Below are 18,464 nucleotides of genomic sequence, written 5' to 3'. Positions count from 1 at the left end.
TTGTGGAAAAGGACTTTTTATTCTGCACAAGCAATAAGGGGATGCTGGAGTTGCTAGTGAACTATTTTTTCACTATAGCGATGGTAATTGCAGTTTCGAAAATTCTCTTTATTGCTTGTGCAGAATAAAAAGTCCTTTTCCACAAATGAAGTATAGATAGAAAGAAGGTCCGCTCTACAGGACTTTATATTCAAAATGGAAAAAAGTTAGAAAAGACAAATGCAAGTTTTTAACTTTTTTCCATTTTGAATATAAAGTCCTGTAGAGCGGACCTTCTTTCTATCTATACTTCATTTGTGGAAAAGAACTTTTTATTCTGCACAAGCAATAAAGAGAACTTTCGAAACTGCAATTACCATCGCTATAGTGAAAAAATAGTTCACTAGCAACTCCAGCTTCCCCTTAATCTCAAGACGATAAATTAGATATTCCCTCTCCCCTCCACCATACATCCGTCTCTGTCGTCGAAGTCGATCGGTCGCGTGACTCGCCGAAGACAGCCGAGCGTGACTCGCAGTTTCCGGCGGCTCTCGTGAGGGATTCATGATGGCGCGCGCGTGAAAATCACGCTACGCATACACCGTTTTCGATCGGTCGTTCAATCGTGCGTGTCGTACGTCGGATTCGAATCTCAAACGCGGATCTCCGTGGCCGCCGCGTTAGTTCCGGTATTGCGGTTCGTCGCGTGTATTGCGCATCTCGTCGTGGCCGCAGCCATGCAGGCCCAGCAGCAACCGCAGCAGCAGCAGCAAGGCCACCAGCAGTTAGCGGGCACCAGTGTGATATTGAAGATGAATGAAATTCAGCAGCTGTCAACCGTCGGTACGTTCGCCTATCTTTACCTCTTCTTTCTGCTCTTTTCAATGTGTTTCTAGCGCGTGCGAGCAGCACTCCTGAGCTTCTTTCCGCGCCGTCTATGTTCGTCCTTACGTTCCTTTTTTCAGTGTAACGTATTCTTAGCAAGTGTGTCCAGCTACGTGTCCGTTTGCAACATTATAATTTTCAAGGTACGAGCAGCAGCGAGCAGAAAAATTATGACGGACATGTTTCCTTAATCTGCCGTGAGCGCCATCTCCGATAGCGATTGCGTTGTTAATTAATTTATAGAAATAGGCAAACTCGGTTGAAAAGATTCGTATTTTGTCGTCGTTATTCACGGATGAACTCATGAATTATGTTTAATTATTTATTTATATGAGAGGAATATCGCAATTATATGAAATGAAAATTTTGCATGTCAGTTGTGTGCTATGGCACGGCACGCGACACACACACACTTGCGTGCGTGATATCAATGTCTCGTATATTTAGCGCCAAAATAACGATTAATCACCGAGACTTCAGATATCTGCTCCGACGATTTTTATTGTTGATTCGTATTCTAGTACTGTATGTGTTGTATAAATTATCGCTGCTTTAGGGAAGGTACTTAAAAAGCCAAACTAGATATTTTTGACAGAAATGAGCAATTACAAATACTTTGCGATGTATATGGATCGTCATATTTTTATATTTTGTCCTAAACTGCACAGTATTTTCATAGACAAGAGATTATATATTATACATAAATATAGTCGTTGGTTCATTTTGATCAGTTGTGCTTAGTAAAATTTAAACGCAAATTTGTATTAATCCTTAATACAAAGTTTTCCGAATTTTGTTAAAAAAATCCGCACGGCTCTTTCTTCTTTTTCTTAAGTATTAATACAGAGCTTCGCGCTTAAATTTTGCTAAAACAAGTCGCGGACTTTCCGGTCAGCCCAATATATTGTTCAGCACGAAAGTGTTTTCTGCTCTTTTTCACAAAACTCATCGACATCATATCGTCGGTACACTTTGCTACGCCTGCCTCAATAGCGGGTACCTTCCCCCTCCACTTCCTTCCCTTTCGTGGAACGCGACAATGGAATATTCCACTGGGTACCTATTCCATCTGCCTTCTGCGCTGAAAGGGGGAATCTTCCCTCTTTCTCTTCTCTCTCATCATTCTCCCGCTTTGGTTCTCACAACCCAGGGGCGTAGATGGCCATTTTACATCGTCATATCGCGTACATCATAATGTTACTTTCTAGAGGAGGCTTGTAACTAAAATTAATCTTCGTAATTTCGACTGTAATTCAGAATAGTTTTCTAATTTCTTGATTTCTGAAAATTTGGATTTGATGAAAATTTAAAAAATTATCTTTAAATTGTATAAATGGAACAATCCGTTATCGTAATCTTAAGGCAGAGAGGAACCTGAGAGCGGCCACGCTGCCGTTTACGCCCATATTTTTGCATTGAGAAATTTGAGAAATACAACACCGAATGTGAACTTACATTCCATTTAACATGCACATGATCTTTTGTCATTGTGAAATCATGTGCATGTGCATGTTAAATGGAATGTAAGTTCACGTTCGGTGTTGTATTTCTCAAATTTCTCAATGCAAAAATATGGGCGTAAACGGCAGCGTGGCCGCTCTCAGGTTCCTCTCTGCTCAAGGTTTTATTTATATAAAACGTTGATAATGTTATTTCTTTTTTCAAAATAACATTCATTGTACGTATGTGAAATAATTTCTTTCCGCGTGATTATTTTGAAAATTAATATTTGTCCAAAAATTAACGCAAAATTATTGAAAGAGAGGTTTTATAATTTAGCATGTCTTTTTAAACTTATTAATTTTCAAAATAACCTCAGAAAGATAAAACTCAGATAGACACACATAATAATTAAATACGAAATGAGGAAAATTTGCAGCATGTACCAAGAAAGAAGCAAATGTTTTTAATTCACAAGTTAGGAATGTTACGCGCGGCGGTGTCAACGCGTACGCGCCTGAAGTTGTCCCCGCTAGTCCCTCTCGCCGTTCAAATCTGATGCGCGACGCGTCAGTCTGCTATAGCGCTGGCCAATCGGCTCGTCGCATTACCAGCGGCGGGGTAGGACGGCAGGTAGAGGGTGAGCCAGGCAGAGCGTACGTGCAGCGAAGCTCGGAGCAAAGCGCAACGAGCGGAGGATAAGTTGGGTCTTGTGGCAGAGCAACGAACGAAGAACCGATCTGGAACATTTGCCGGGACGAATTGTGCGGAAGTACAGGGAGCAAAACGAGTATATTGACTGAAGGACGTCGAGAGTGATCGGAAAGGAGCTTCGAGAACTCTTCATTGGTGAAAAAATGAGCGTGCGCGTCGCGGAGAAGAAGGGCCGCACTCTGAGAGGCTCGAACGGGCTGATCGCGACAACGGAAAATGAGACAGACGGCGAATGGCAGAATGGACAGAACCTCCTGGTGGTCACGCAGGACGGCCAGGGCAAGGAGCTGATTCTGTCCGAGAATCAGGCTATCAACGTGACTTTGGACACCTATTGTTCGTACCTTTTCTGGACACTTTTTCTTCGTCAAAGGGAAACGATACTGTCGATCGAAATGAAAAGTCATAGTAATGCGATGATTGGAGATGTGACGCAGGTCGTTGCTGACCGATAATGGCGATTATAGTAATGCTAATAATCGGGCCTTTGTTCAGAAACTCTTGCTCGAATCTGTGATGGACTGTGAATCAACATTATAATTAAACAGAATCTTATAAATATATAAATTAATTAATTATTGTTAATTTGATTACATTTTATATTTATTACATTTGCCTTTGTGTTTTTATACCGTTGATGATGTATTTTAAGAGATTTACAAAATTCTCGAATATTTCACAGCATAATATAAGTTAGTTATAATAGATCCTACTAGGTCCTAGATAGATTTCGCTAAATTTTCGCTTTCTTGCTATTCAATGTCCGATATTTCACATTCTGTGAATTTCATTTTATTTTTCTGTAATCCCCGAATTCCATATCACCCTTTTTTCGTGCGCGGCAGTTGTGATGCCGGTATCATTGTTCTTACATCTGTCGCGTTGACCGTCTGGCGTGCGTTCAATGAATCGGCCTCCCACGGCGTTCGAAACCACTTTACATATCATCGTAGAATTTTCAATGAAACTTGACTACTTTAAAATGATGAGAAATACTTTCATTAATAGATCACCTGCGATATTAAGTAAAGTGAATAAGCATAACGCCATGAATATATTTTTATTAGAAAAGTACAGTTTTTTTCGTTCATCGAATTAAAATTTAACGCGAGACCTCACACGACGTTTCGATTTTTATTCTAGGGTTGCTGGAACTCGCTCATAGAGAATACCAGGCGGGGGATTACGAAAATGCTGAAAGACACTGTATGCAGCTTTGGCGACAGGAGACAAACAATACTGGCGTCCTCCTTTTACTTTCTTCCATTCATTTTCAATGTAGGAGATTGGAGAAGTAAGTAATCTCTCATTCTGTTTTTTGATTGGTACATTAGCGTACATTTAAAATTAAATGCGCTAAAAGTGAAAAGAGAAAACAGCATGTATTTCAATCGTATTCTTGTTGTGCATTTCAGGTCAGCACATTACAGCAATCTAGCGATAAAACAGAATCCGCTGCTGGCAGAGGCGTACAGCAATTTGGGAAATGTTTATAAGGAACGAGGACAACTACCGGAAGCATTGGAGAACTATCGCCACGCTGTTAGATTGAAGCCCGACTTCATCGACGGCTACATCAACTTGGCAGCGGCACTCGTAGCAGCCGGTGATATGGAACAGGCCGTCCAAGCGTACGTCACAGCGCTGCAATACAATCCTGTAAGAAAATTCGCTTTACGGACATATTACAATTCTTATTTAGTAAAACATGAAAAATCTAAACTAGATGATACAAAAATCGTATTTATTAAATTTAAATGGCAAAATTGTGTTAATTTATACAGCAAAATTCATAAAATTTCTGTTAATTTTTGGATCGTGAAAAGTCAGAAGTCTACAAGTCGCTGATTCAATGAATTATTGTCCCTGTTACTTATATTATGTTTTTATTTCTATCATCTTAAGCGAGATATATTATGTAGAAACGATGAACGTATTTCGCTTGTTACAGGATCTTTATTGCGTGCGGAGCGATCTTGGTAATCTTTTGAAAGCATTAGCAAGACTTGACGAAGCCAAGGTATGTTTTAGAGCTGTCGGTATTGGTCAATATACTAATACCACGTGTCATACACATATTCGCGAGCATTTTTACTTCGATCAAGTTATAGACGGCGGAACCATCAAGTAAACGATAGCATATTCCGCTTCTTGAATCAGCAGGAGGATGGCTGTTTCTTTAGAAATGTTTTTAATTTTTGGTATACTTTACCCGCTTATTCCCCCTGCTTATCCAGAAAATTATTTTTCCTGGATCCTAGAAACAAATACAGAATAGGGATTGATAATACTGAATTCCCTGGCCGTCCTCTCTCTGGAATCAAGAAGAAATTTACTATAAAACTTTGCTCCGATTAACGAAAAAAATGTTCCACCATCCTTGCGCCCTCGTTGGCGCTTCTTGACGGGGTACAAATGTATCGTGCGTATGTGCACGAGCTATGCTGTGCAGTTCTTCGTGAGATAAGCGGGCCGAACGGAAAATTCTTTCGCGTTATTATTACGAGAAGCTTTCATTCCTTGCTGAGCAATTTGCAAAGCGCGGTGTGCGATCCTTGGTCGAGCCGTAGAATTGTTCAAAGATTTCGAGAATTTCGGAATTACCTCGCTCGGCTGCTACCCTCCACAGCACGAAGCGAGAAGCGTTCAAAGCGCACTCGGAGATCATAGATCGCACGCATTCCTCTGCCCTGAGAAACCTAAAAGGATCCGTTTCATGTCGCCAATAGGATGTTATCCTTTGAAGCGACATTAAACGATAATATTAACCCTAAACAATATAACAGCATTTTTATTTCGATCTGGATGCTTTGCTAAACGATGCTTGTCAAACTTTTCCTATAAAAGAAAAGTAAAAATGAATGTAAAAACGAAATCTTTTTGATTGAATACTCGAAAATGCAGAGTTTAAGTTCCAATAATCTATTTTGTTTCTCTGACAATTGCATTTGTTACTATAATATGCCAAAAAGTGTCTTAGAGTCGCGACATGTATTTTATAATGTTTAGGGTTATTGTCGAAGTAACTGAATGAAGAATATTTTCCTAGCACATTGCGCGGTTTGTAGCAACACCGAGATGGAGTTTGGCACTTTGACGTTTTAGAGGACTTGCGGTGTTGCCGCAAATTATGGTCTATTTGTCAGCCTATTCGAGTGGATTTTAATCAATCTAACTGATGGGTCTGGCAGCGCGCGAATGTAGCGAATGAGCTGATCTTGTCTCTTGTTTGGAGTGTGCGATTTGCTGTTATTATTGTAGCGCACGTGTGTATCAGCACGTGCGTGTCTTTCAGCACATTTATGTTGATGACAGAAAGAGAGAGAGAAAGTGAGAGAGAAAGAGATCTATAGTGTGCACGATATTGGCGCGAGATCACTTGACTAGTTGATTTTTAAATTTGAGATGATCGTGCCTCGTGTTAATTGACGCGATAATATTTTATAAGTAATATTTTATAATCTCGAAGATAATTTTTTTAATTTCTATAGGAAGAAAGAAGAGCGAGAAAATATTAAAAATTCGGGATTTTATAATGATAAAAGTAATATTATTTTTGAGATTAATATTATTTTCACGTGATATTTGTTGAAATTGAAAAATAAAAGAAGAAAATGCATTATTAAAAGAAGCTATTAAATTTGCGAGTTTTATGCCGTTTGTGAAACCCATGGGTTCCTGAATCGATCATGATCTATCGTTGATCGGTCAAGTGGTCTACTTTTGCAGCGCGGCGCGGCGAGAATCGGTGAGAGCGTATCTATAAGTGCTCTGCAATTTCTCTGTTGTTTTCTGGCAGTAAACGCTTAGATATCGTTGTGCATGATGAATAGACGCGATTTATAGACACGCCCTCATTCGATCTTAAAAATGACAGCAACGAGGAAAGCTTCCCGTTACATTTCCCGCTATTCCCGAGAACGCTGGTACGCTCGTTCGTTTTTTGCCGAGCTCATTCAGCCATCTATTCTTATTAAGAATAAGAATAATATAAAGAACGATAACATATAACGTACGATTGATCGCACTGTTTTGTTTTCCCCCGCGTAACGTTTCACGTAACAGAATATTTGAAAAGAGTCATAATATATTTAAGAAGGGAGAAAATGCAATTTGTTGCAAGAGGGATTCGAAGTGCGAGAAACAGCAGCTGGCTGACGAGCTCGGTGAAGCGTGTCGTTCACAGGCACGTGAGTTACCAACTCTTTGCGTACACATAGAAAGAAAGTAAAGAAAAAAAGATTAAAAGATAAAAGACAAAGATTGAGGCGAAGAGTATTCAGTGAAGAGACATTAACGCAGCTGTCTTGTTGTTGTGGATGGGATGATCAACTCTAGGAGGGGAAGTGCAGGAGCAATGTGAGATTGGTCGGTTACCGCGCTGGTTCCTTCCTCAAAGGGTGAATCTGAATCTGGTTATTCAGTAACACACTGTCTCTCGGTCTAAGTTTATTATGAGAGCTTGCAAGCCGTACCTACCGAGTCAACCTACCGAAGGGTACACTGCAGGTAAAGTAATTCCCAAGGCCGGTCTCTAAGTCACTTCCAGTGAATCCAAACTCTCCTCGTTCCCATCTTGCTATGGAAGAATTAAAGTCTCTATCCTTTGAGGCACTGTGAAGCGATTTTGAAGAACGATATCGATAATCGATGTTTATCATTTTTAGATTTATCTGAATTATGTTACGTGTTTATGTCCAATTTTCACAAAACTAGGCTAAAACGGCATTTTTTTACTATAGTTAGACAAAATTTTAGATTTATCACTTTTTTTAAAATAACACTTATGTTTGTATCGTTAAAATAATGTGCAAAAGCTATAATGCACTTTTTGCAGATTTTATTATTTATCGACAATCCTTGAGCTGTTTTATTAATAATAACTAATGTTAACATATTCTCACTAAATAATATCGAAATACTTTTCAATTAAATAATATTTTTATTTAATCTGAAATTAAATTTTGTCAGAAATGCGCAAGAAAAGTGCAACACATTCGTTTTATATTATACAAAACTAAAATATACAAAAATATAATACTAAGTGCTTCTCTGTTCCCTTTCCGCTTTTTCTTTCTTTAATTCCAGGTACCCTGCAGAGACCGGTCTACTGTAAATGCCCTCTTATTTATTGTTTAGGTACGGATTACTCTGTTCAATATCAAATGCAGCCCGCCTCTCGGCACGCGCGATGATTATCCACGCTGAGTCCTTAGAGTCGTCATCCCGTTGTCACAAAATAATTCTTGCAACGTTCCGTAGTAATCGAAATTGCTCGTCGTCAATAAGTAACTTCAATTATAAATTCACGGAATATCATGACTACGCTTGATCTTAGCGTACGACCTTCAGCATGCAGTTGAGTCCGCCGGACGCATTTCGGGGACTTCCCGTGCACCGAAAGTCGCACGTTATCCAAGATGACGTCTCTAGCGCGCACCTGAACACCTTTGTCCTGGACATCCTGAATTCCCACCCTCGAATGCATCGTTGGATACTCGTGGGATGGCCCTCGTCCATTCTGTTTCCATTCCTTGCTCGTTTATTACTCTCAACACGCAGCACAAAGAAGACGAACCTGAAGATCGACGATGAGCGAGCCGAGGAAGAATCTGCACTCTGATTGGTTTATAAAAGAAGGTCACGAAAAGAACGACATGAAATGGAGAAAATATTATCGCTTTATTGAATTCTGGATTCTGAACTCACATTGTCTTCTGTATCTTTAATATATAGCTAGATATGATATATAGCTGTCGCAATATTATCTGAAAGATTTATTTTTAGGAAATTTATTAGGTTAAAAACTTTTATACAATTCAGCGATAAATGTTCTTACTTTTATTATCTTTTAGGGTCTTTTTTGCACTATAATATATTATTTTGTTTCTGTTATATTATGCTGAAATTATTATATTTTATAAGTTAGGAAAAACAGGTTTGCAAGACTTAAAAGGCAGGTAGTGCTCGTTGTGAATCGAGTGTTCAAATTTTAATCGATGTAGGTAGATAAAATTATACTGTTGGAGTTTAGAAGGGACTTTAGGTAAATACCTCGCAAATTTTTGTGAATCTCAGGTAATTTTTCATGTTCCTAAAAGCGATCGCATCCTGAAAACTGATAGCAGAAGAGATCTCAAGAAGTCGAGGAGAAGCTTGGAAGACCCCGCTGAAGAATTCATGAAACCATCCACTGTTTTCATCCATCGAAGATGGAGAGTAAAAATGTGCGAGAAAGGGAAACAGAAGGGACATGGGGTGACAGAATATATTCTTTGTTTCGTCGGGAGTAACGACGAAAGGGTGGAGGGAGAAAAAGAAAGAGAAGGAGAATGTATGTGTGTAAGAAAGAGAAAAAGAGTGAATGAAGCTGCGGCGCGGCGATGGGAGGTCGGGCATGATGCGCGGCGCGCGTCCCTTCGAGTTCGCGAACGAAGCCGCTGTAACCCATATTCTGTTTCTCTAGGCTTGCTACTTGAAGGCCATCGAGACTCGGCCGGATTTTGCAGTAGCATGGAGCAATCTCGGGTGCGTGTTCAACGCTCAAGGCGAGATATGGTTGGCGATTCACCATTTCGAGAAAGCCGTTGCTTTGGACCCCAATTTCTTGGATGCGTACATCAATCTCGGGAATGTGCTGAAGGAAGCTCGCATCTTTGATAGGTTTGTTTCTATGTTGAAACTGATTATTCATTATTTTTTCTTTTATTTTTTCTTGACTAGCATAAAATATAATAATTAAATAATTTTAGTGCATAGAGGAAAGTCCCCGATTATGAGATACCATATCGATTTTGCCGAATGTAAGGAAATCTATAGGCAGAATTTAAAAATGTAATACGTTATCTTGAAGAGAATTTAATAAGCTTTAGGTTGGTGAAATGAAAAATCTAATTTAAATATTACTTTTTCTGAAAATTAAAAAAATTTGAAAAAAGAGCTTACGCAAGATCGAGAAAGTGTGCTCCTAATATAAGATACCTTGAGAAATCGGTGTTAAAAGTGCAAAATACATCAGTATTGCAAGTAAAAAACTTTATTAGATATTTTTATAAAAATACTGCTGCCACAGCCTTCGCCAAATCTTCACGATTCCACTGTCGACGCTTCCTCGTTTCTCTAACCTCCATAGTCAGATTCTATAAAAATTAAATACACAAAAATTCGTAATATAAATTCGTATTAACTTTTCTTTAACCTTAACGTAGTATTTTCTTTCTTTTTATTACACTACATAATCTTCATATTCGAGCAATAATTATTTCATATTAAGAGTACCCTGAATATCTCATTATACGAGCCACACGCCTAGCGGTTCCGCGATCATGAAATCTAACTTCTACAATTAAGCAATTCAACAAACCGCGTATTTTCCTGTTAATACGATTCTACTCTATCATTGCATACTGAATTTATTGCCAACCATTTCTTTATCATGTAATAAACAAGGTTTAAAGACTTACCTTAAGTTCCTTTGACATGTTCACAATTTCACAAACCTTTTCTTGCAAAGGCTAAACGCAATAACGAACAATGAATTTTTCACTAAATACATTTTACATCAAGAGTAATAAGTTCATGGTGGAATTAACAGATGGTGCTCACTAGTTTAGCAGAAACTCCATTATCTCATGTTAGGAGCATATCTCATAATAGGGGATTCTCCTCTATGAATTATAATGAAAAATATGATTTCATAACGTTATAATCTGCATAATAGCAAAATTTCAATTTTATCAAAACAGTTCTTTTACTGTACTCGTACATTGTAACTTCGTGAATGATATATATGGCAGTTTGTCGTGAGTCTAGCGAAGGAGATTTAGGATATAAAGTAACCTTGCACTCTCGGTTCAAATCCCAAAACTGCCAAGTTCTATGTATGTTTTTTTAAGAGATAATAGTTTTATACTTACACTTCAAACATTTTTCTAATAATTCAGATTTTATAAAAACATAAAGTTGCTATACATGCACAGTTTGATCAACCGATATCTCGAAATTTTCATCGTTATCGGTTTTAAATCTGTGCGAGAGCAAATGTGATTTCAGTTATTTCATTAATGCATTATATGGAAGCATCAGTGATAGTACGAGATCATACAATATTTTTGCTCATTTTGAATAATACAATAATTTCTTCTTGCTCGTATGAGATATGAAATTATTAAATATCTTATATAATTGTATTTACGTACATGGATTTATAATATGGATATATCATATCATAAACGAAAGAAATCGTTTTACAATTGAAATTATATAAACGTCAGACACTCATGCATTCCAAAATAAGCAGGCACAGCGCATGAGCTGTCGAGTAAGCATCAAGGATCGATATTCAGGATGTAACGTCCTTTTCAAGTTCATCGTCCTCTGCATTTACGAGAAATTCGGACAATGCACCGTTCCACATTAGATGTGTTTTTCGTAGATGGTACACTTAACAAAATTGCAAAATCCGTCATGTTGTTAAAATTGATGATTTCACTGATGAATTGTAATTAGAAAACATTTTATCAATATCTTCTTTTATTTTTTCTCATTTGTTTACGTAAATTTTTAATTTCAAAGATTTTTTATTATAAAAACGAGGCTTCTTCATGATGTATGACATATTTACCTTGGCGCTATCTTTTTGCTCGACTACATTTCATTCCCGTCTCTCTATTCTTTGCCAAGATTCCTTTCAATAGCCGTCAAAGAAATAAAAGAAACAGCAACGCCTTTCACAATATCACTATTACTATACATACGGGTGACACAGTTACACATCATTACATTACATTACTAAATTTTTCTGTTAATTCGTTGATTGATGCGTTGAAACACTATCATCACGGATATAGTTAGAGAATAATAGTAAAAAATTAGAAATTACAATTTATATTTATTTTCACACGTTTTATTTTAAACATTTTAATTTTTTAATTGATTTAAAACTCTATATATATATATATATATAAATTTTACAATAAACACACATATACCTAAATATATTTGATATGATAATAATGGATAATGGATAATGGATAATGTATGAGTAGTTAAACGCCTTTCCCTAGCTCCGAGGGTTCCCTCACGCATAAAGTGGGAGGAATTCGAAGTAACTATCGATTCTGGAAACTGCTCCGCCCCCACGGGAGCCCTTCGCTCCTGTTGTGGGAGGATACGCGTGCTCGTTCACAGTTTTCGTCGAAAACGCTCGCTCATTCGCGAGTTAAGCGGCTTTCCTCCGGTTGCCAGCATTTCCTGGAGCTGATCCATCTGCCAAGGATCCGCGCGCCGAAGGATCCGTGCTTGTGTAATTCCTGCTGTAACTCCCGCTGCCTAGATATCTATGGATCCTGTGATAAGTGGATCCCAAATACACGTGGATCTGAGAATTGCGCACGCGAGTGTTTGTGTAGTTGTTATTTTAATTCCCGCGCTAATTCTCGGATATTGGTAAATCAATTCCGTGTACAAGATCCGCGTATCTAAGGATCCGTGCCTGTATATTCTTTATTTTGTGCATCGAGAATATTAATGACGGATCCACGGAAGATACCGAGACTCAAACTCGTATATGTTACATAATCTCGGTATTCTGTAATCAAACAAGGATTTAAGATCTATCCGAAAACGAAAGGATTGTCTTAAACGTCACGAATTTCTAATAAATCTGTGAATCTGTCGCATGCTTTACGGAGTCCAAGATTCTGCCAATCCATCGCTTTTAAAAATCCTTGCTTCTTCTGCGCATGAAATTCGTGCTTCCAAGAGTTTCTCCTTCTTAAAATCCTTAGATTCAGGCTACTTTGCACGCCTGTTTCTAAGGAATTGCTTCATTCAACGAGCCGCATTGTCAAGGATTTTCCCTCGCACTCGGATCCGTGGATTTCGGGATCCGCGGATCCAAGGTAGCCGGGATGGGGAAGGAATGGACTGCCAATGCGTGGTCGTCTATACGGTGATTTCGCCCTCGACTACTATCGCGCCCGCGCTTCGCGGTCAGATAGAAGATACTCTCGCGCGACCCTCTACTCCTGGATGTGTCTCCTGGATCAGGCACTACGTCAAAAGGTTCATCAGTCTGGTCTCTGTAGCCTTGGGAACCATATTAACAACTAATTAACAGCTAAAACCAAATACGAATCGAATCGATGGAAATAAAAATAGTTTCTTCTTGTGAATGTACGATATAGTATTTAATTACGATACAGTACTTCATATTCTATCAATACTTCTAATTCTTTCATAACCAACTCTTTCTTTATTGAAAAGTCAAAATCCGAGATTAATGATTATTCTTTAATTTTTTATTCTACAGAGCGGTAGCTGCATACCTTCGCGCATTGAATCTCAGCCCCAACAATGCGGTTGTACATGGAAATTTGGCTTGCGTTTACTATGAACAAGGGTAAGTTAATACTCTGCACGATTACAGTATTAGTTTTGACATCAATTTAATGAAACACGAGATATCTATTGTGAATAAAATCGTAATTTAATAAAATGAGCACTAGTTGATTGTATTGATTTTCTTTTATTGTAATTGTCTCATAAGTGAATTATCTTACAAATTTCATTTACACTCGCAACTTATCACTCGTTTCGATATCGACTACGACTTATCGATCGGTTGGATGACAACGACCCGTTTCCAAAGCTGTTTTGTTCCTTTGTCTCCCTTATCTTTTCCTAACTGAATAACATATTTACAACACATAGCATTGCCCAATGTTTGCGTCGGTTTCTAACTCTAATATATCCTGCGATATTAGCCGAGATGTCCAAATACATTTACTTCGCATAAAACGACTGATCAAATTATGTGTTTCAGACTCATTGATTTGGCCATTGACACATATCGGCGTGCTATCGAATTACAACCGAACTTTCCTGATGCATACTGCAATCTGGCGAATGCCCTCAAAGAAAAGGGCCAAGTGGTTGAAGCGGAAGAATGTTACAATACCGCCCTCCGACTTTGTCCTACACACGCCGACTCTCTTAACAACTTGGTACAAAATCTCTATATAAAAAACTCTTGGAGAAAATTAAACAAATTTATAAACGAATTATTTCATCTATATAGGCCAACATAAAACGCGAGCAAGGCTACATTGAGGAAGCAACTCGTCTTTATCTTAAAGCTCTGGAGGTATTTCCCGAGTTCGCAGCCGCCCATAGCAATCTTGCTTCTGTTCTGCAGCAACAAGGCAAACTGAACGAAGCGCTAATGCATTATAAGGAAGCGATTCGCATTCAGCCAACTTTCGCCGACGCTTATTCGAATATGGGGAACACGCTAAAAGAGATGCAAGACATACAGGGTGCTTTGCAATGTTACACGCGGGCTATCCAGATCAATCCGGCCTTCGCCGATGCTCACTCGAACTTGGCATCGATCCACAAGGATTCCGGCAACATTCCCGAGGCGATCCAATCTTACAGAACTGCGCTGAAACTAAAGCCAGACTTCCCCGATGCTTATTGCAATCTCGCGCATTGTCTTCAGATTGTTTGTGACTGGACCGACTATGAAGCCAGAATGAAGAAACTGGTGTCCATAGTTGCTGAACAGCTCGACAAAAATAGGCTGCCTAGCGTGCATCCGCATCATTCCATGCTCTATCCCTTGTCTCATGACTTCAGGAAGGCTATTGCCGCTAGGCATGCTAATCTTTGTATCGAAAAGGTGAGTTTATCCAATCGAAGAAATCTTTCTTACAGCTTCTTTATTATTTTCTATTCGAAAACGATCAATATCTATATTCACTGTTCTAAATCTTCACTATTATTGATAATTATGCTGATGAAGAAATTATTACAGATTCACGTTCTTCATAAACAACCGTACAAGTATCCGCGTATAATCAGCAGTCGTTTGAAGATTGGATACGTTTCCTCTGATTTTGGCAATCACCCGACCAGCCATTTGATGCAATCGATTCCTGGTTTACACGAGCGTGAAAAAGTTGAGATTTTCTGCTACGCCCTCAGCGCCGACGACGGTACGACCTTCCGCGCGAAGATTGCGCGAGAAACCGAGCACTTTGTGGATCTATCGCAGATCTCTTGTAACGGAAAAGCCGCCGACCGTATCAACAGCGACGGTATTCACATCCTGGTGAACATGAACGGTTACACTAAGGGTGCCAGAAACGAAATCTTTGCCTTGCGTCCTGCGCCGGTACAAGTAATGTGGCTGGGTTACCCCGGTACTTCCGGCGCGAGCTTCATGGACTATCTCATTACGGACGAAGTCACTTCACCATTGGAGCTCGCGAATCAATACAGCGAGAAGCTTGCCTACATGCCGCACACTTATTTCATTGGTGATCATAAGTACGTAAATATTTAAAATATGTAAAAAATTTATAGTGATTATTTGTACAAAAAATAAAATACGAAGATTATGCAACTGTGTCCTTATAAAATTATATCTCGCAAAAGTTTCTCACTTCGCGGTAGTTTTTGCGAAATCTGTAAATTTAACGAATTTGCGTTTATTTCTTCCTAGGCAAATGTTTCCACATCTGAAGGAACGCTTGATACTGACGGACAAGTCGAATCACAAGGGCAAGGTCGCCGATAACGTTGCGGTAATCAACGCTACGGATCTCTCTCCGATGATCGAGAATACTCTGGTAAAGGAGATTCGCGAGGTAGTTGTGCCAGACAAGAAGCAGCCGGTTGAAATTTCGCTTAAAGTCGCTGAGCTGCCGACCACCACGCCGATCGAGACGATGATCGCCTCTGGCCAGTGTCAGATGTCCGTGAACGGTGTCGTCGTGCAGAACGGCATGGCCACTACGCAAGTGAACAACAAGACTGCTACCGGCGAGGAGGTGCCGCAGAATATTGTCATCACAACGAGGCAACAGTACGGTCTGCCGGAAGACGCGGTCGTTTACTGCAATTTCAACCAGTTATACAAAATCGATCCGCTCACTCTTCACATGTGGGCACACGTGAGTAACGATCAATGACCTCGTGAAGGATGAATCTTTGTCAAGTTGCTTTAAACCGAGCCCGACTGCTTTCAGATTCTGAAACACGTGCCAAACTCCGTGCTGTGGCTATTGCGCTTCCCGGCAGTTGGTGAACCCAATCTCCAGGCAACGGCGCAACAATTGGGACTAGCATCTGGCAGAATCCTGTTTAGTAACGTCGCCGCTAAAGAAGAGCACGTAAGACGAGGCCAGTTGGCTGACGTGTGCTTGGACACACCGCTCTGCAACGGACACACAACCAGTATGGACGTTTTATGGACTGGGACGCCGGTGGTTACACTACCGGGCGAAACTCTAGCCTCCCGCGTTGCTGCTAGTCAATTGAACACCCTCGGCTGTCCTGAATTGGTAGCACGGACACGACAGGAATATCAAGACATTGCTATTAGATTGGGTACTGATAGAGAATAGTAAGTATTCCCTGTCCTCACATTCGGAAGCTAGCCAAAACTGTTCTAGACCTGTAACATATTTCACTAATAATTATCAAATAATTGAAATTCTTTTTATTTATCAGCTTAAAAGCAACAAGAGCTAAAGTTTGGAAGGCTCGTTCGGAGAGTCCGCTTTTCAACTGCAAATTGTACGCGATGGGCATGGAAATGCTGTACACGAAGATGTGGGAGCGTTACGCACGTGGAGAAAATCCTGATCACGTGTCAGCTGTTGAAAAGAACGACAGTGAACAGTCGAGTATGTCTTAAGAGGTTACGACATGCGACTCGGTCGCTTACCAAACTTCAACTCCGCGACTAACGATTTCTCTTCCCTAGAAATTTTAGCATTTATAACCATGGTTAATATATACATATATATATATTATCTATTCCCAATGAGGTCTCATATGAACTCTCTGCGTCTCTACTGATGATTACTGTTTTGTATAATAAATTCACAAAAGTTAGAAATAGGTAGTAGATATAATATTAATGTATACACTCACACTCACACTTAACACACAAGATTTCGCGTAATAATCGCGCTCTGCGCTCATCTATTGCCGTTATTTATGATTTTCTCAATGTGATATTTGCACACTTAGTCGAAAACTGATCGAATCGAACGTTTTGCGGAAAGCTGATGAAGCTATAGAGAAACGATTCTGTTCATGAACGTACAAAATTTAGATACACGATAAAAATGTTAGCAATAGAGAGACAATATTTTGGCAAATATTATAGAGAAAGAAATTGTATTTTCAATTCATCATTTTCTATAGGTCGTTCGCTCTTCCGCAGAATGTAGTATCATTGAAGATATCCGTACAGAATCCGGAGTGATGTTAATAAAATGTTACTGTCACTTGACAGTGGATTATCGAATGTACAAAGATGTAAGGAGAAAAGAGTCTGATGTTCTCCAGCAATATTAGAAGACTTTAGGAATTGCATTTCTCAAGGAGAGTAGAAATTGAATTGCAAATTTTTAAAAACAAAAATGCAAGACTTCGAAATGTTGCAAGTTCCAATTTTTTTGTCACAGGAATTTATAATCTTAATTTTGCAACTGTATCATTAGTTGTGTTATTGTCATACATCACAATCGAGAATCCACTGTTTATTCTGCTTATGCTGCTGCAATCATGTGATTTGAGGAATGGAAGAACATTTAACAAAACTTAAAGAGTTCATAGAGTTTCTTGTCCAATTCCGCTGTTGATCGTTAGCAATCAAGAGAGAAGAAAATAAAGTAGGGATCGATTTTTGAAACTAATAATCTCAACATTCGAGTTTGCAAGATTTTACAAAAAAATGATAACAAGTCTTGAAATTGAAAAAAGAAGAGAAAGCTTGTCTATATATAAAAATCTACAATATCTCATTTAAAATTTCATTAGATAAAATACTTTTAAAAGAAGATGCCAAGCATTAAAAATAATTTTATTATACGAGATATTAGAAAGATTCCAATTCAAATTTTTAATCAAGGAACGAAGGGTATAAGACCAAAAACTTTGTAAAATTCGTGAATTGCTGGAGAGGTACAAGAGAACAAGAATCAGAAAAATTTAGAATGCCAGAAAGACGGATTTAAGAAACCGAGGTTCTATGAATTCTGGACGCGTAAAGTATTCCAATTGAATATTTAGCGGCGAATAGTTTATAACGCAACTGTATTATATCGAGTGATTAATGATAATGTATGTGTAAATATTAAAAGTAATTGTTAGTCCATTTTGCGATTTGTGGCACCGACGAAGTGTGCAAGATACTGAAATAGTAAAAGATATTGAATTAGCAACCTAATGTAAGAGTAGAGAATAAAAATGTTAAACGAAAATGATTTTTCACGGTGTCGGCATTGTGCAACCTGTGATTCGAAACATTTAGGTCGACAATTACGTCAGTACTAATTCTATGGTAATCAGGGCTGCGTCTCGACTAAAGGATAATTACATACGCGCTTAATATAATAATCGCTCAAATAACTGTATTATATTTTCAA

At 38.8% G+C, this 18,464-nt stretch overlaps 1 protein-coding gene across 2 annotated transcripts; it reads left to right on the top strand.

The window, feature by feature from the left end:
• Positions 1–510: 510 nt before the first annotated feature.
• On the top strand, positions 511–17,792 carry LOC105288176 (UDP-N-acetylglucosamine--peptide N-acetylglucosaminyltransferase 110 kDa subunit). Of its 2 annotated transcripts, none has more exons than XM_011354234.3 (12): positions 511–822; positions 4,162–4,312; positions 4,434–4,677; positions 4,970–5,038; positions 9,485–9,681; positions 13,331–13,420; positions 13,844–14,024; positions 14,099–14,701; positions 14,837–15,351; positions 15,527–15,977; positions 16,053–16,429; positions 16,537–17,792. In XM_011354234.3, the coding sequence occupies exons 1-12, from the start codon at positions 717–719 to the stop codon at positions 16,721–16,723; spliced, it is 3,171 nt and encodes a 1,056-aa protein (XP_011352536.1). In that variant the 5' UTR covers positions 511–716; the 3' UTR covers positions 16,724–17,792. The 2 variants fall into 2 exon arrangements, with proteins under 2 accessions (XP_011352536.1, XP_011352535.1); XM_011354233.3 differs by lacking the exon at positions 511–822 and adding an exon at positions 2,934–3,354.
• The last annotated feature ends 672 nt before the right edge of the window (positions 17,793–18,464 follow it).

The sequence above is a fragment of the Ooceraea biroi genome, chromosome 11, assembly GCF_003672135.1.
Source record: "Ooceraea biroi isolate clonal line C1 chromosome 11, Obir_v5.4, whole genome shotgun sequence".
Taxonomy (NCBI): Eukaryota; Metazoa; Arthropoda; class Insecta; order Hymenoptera; family Formicidae; genus Ooceraea; species Ooceraea biroi.
This window is presented reverse-complemented; position numbering and strand designations above follow the sequence as displayed.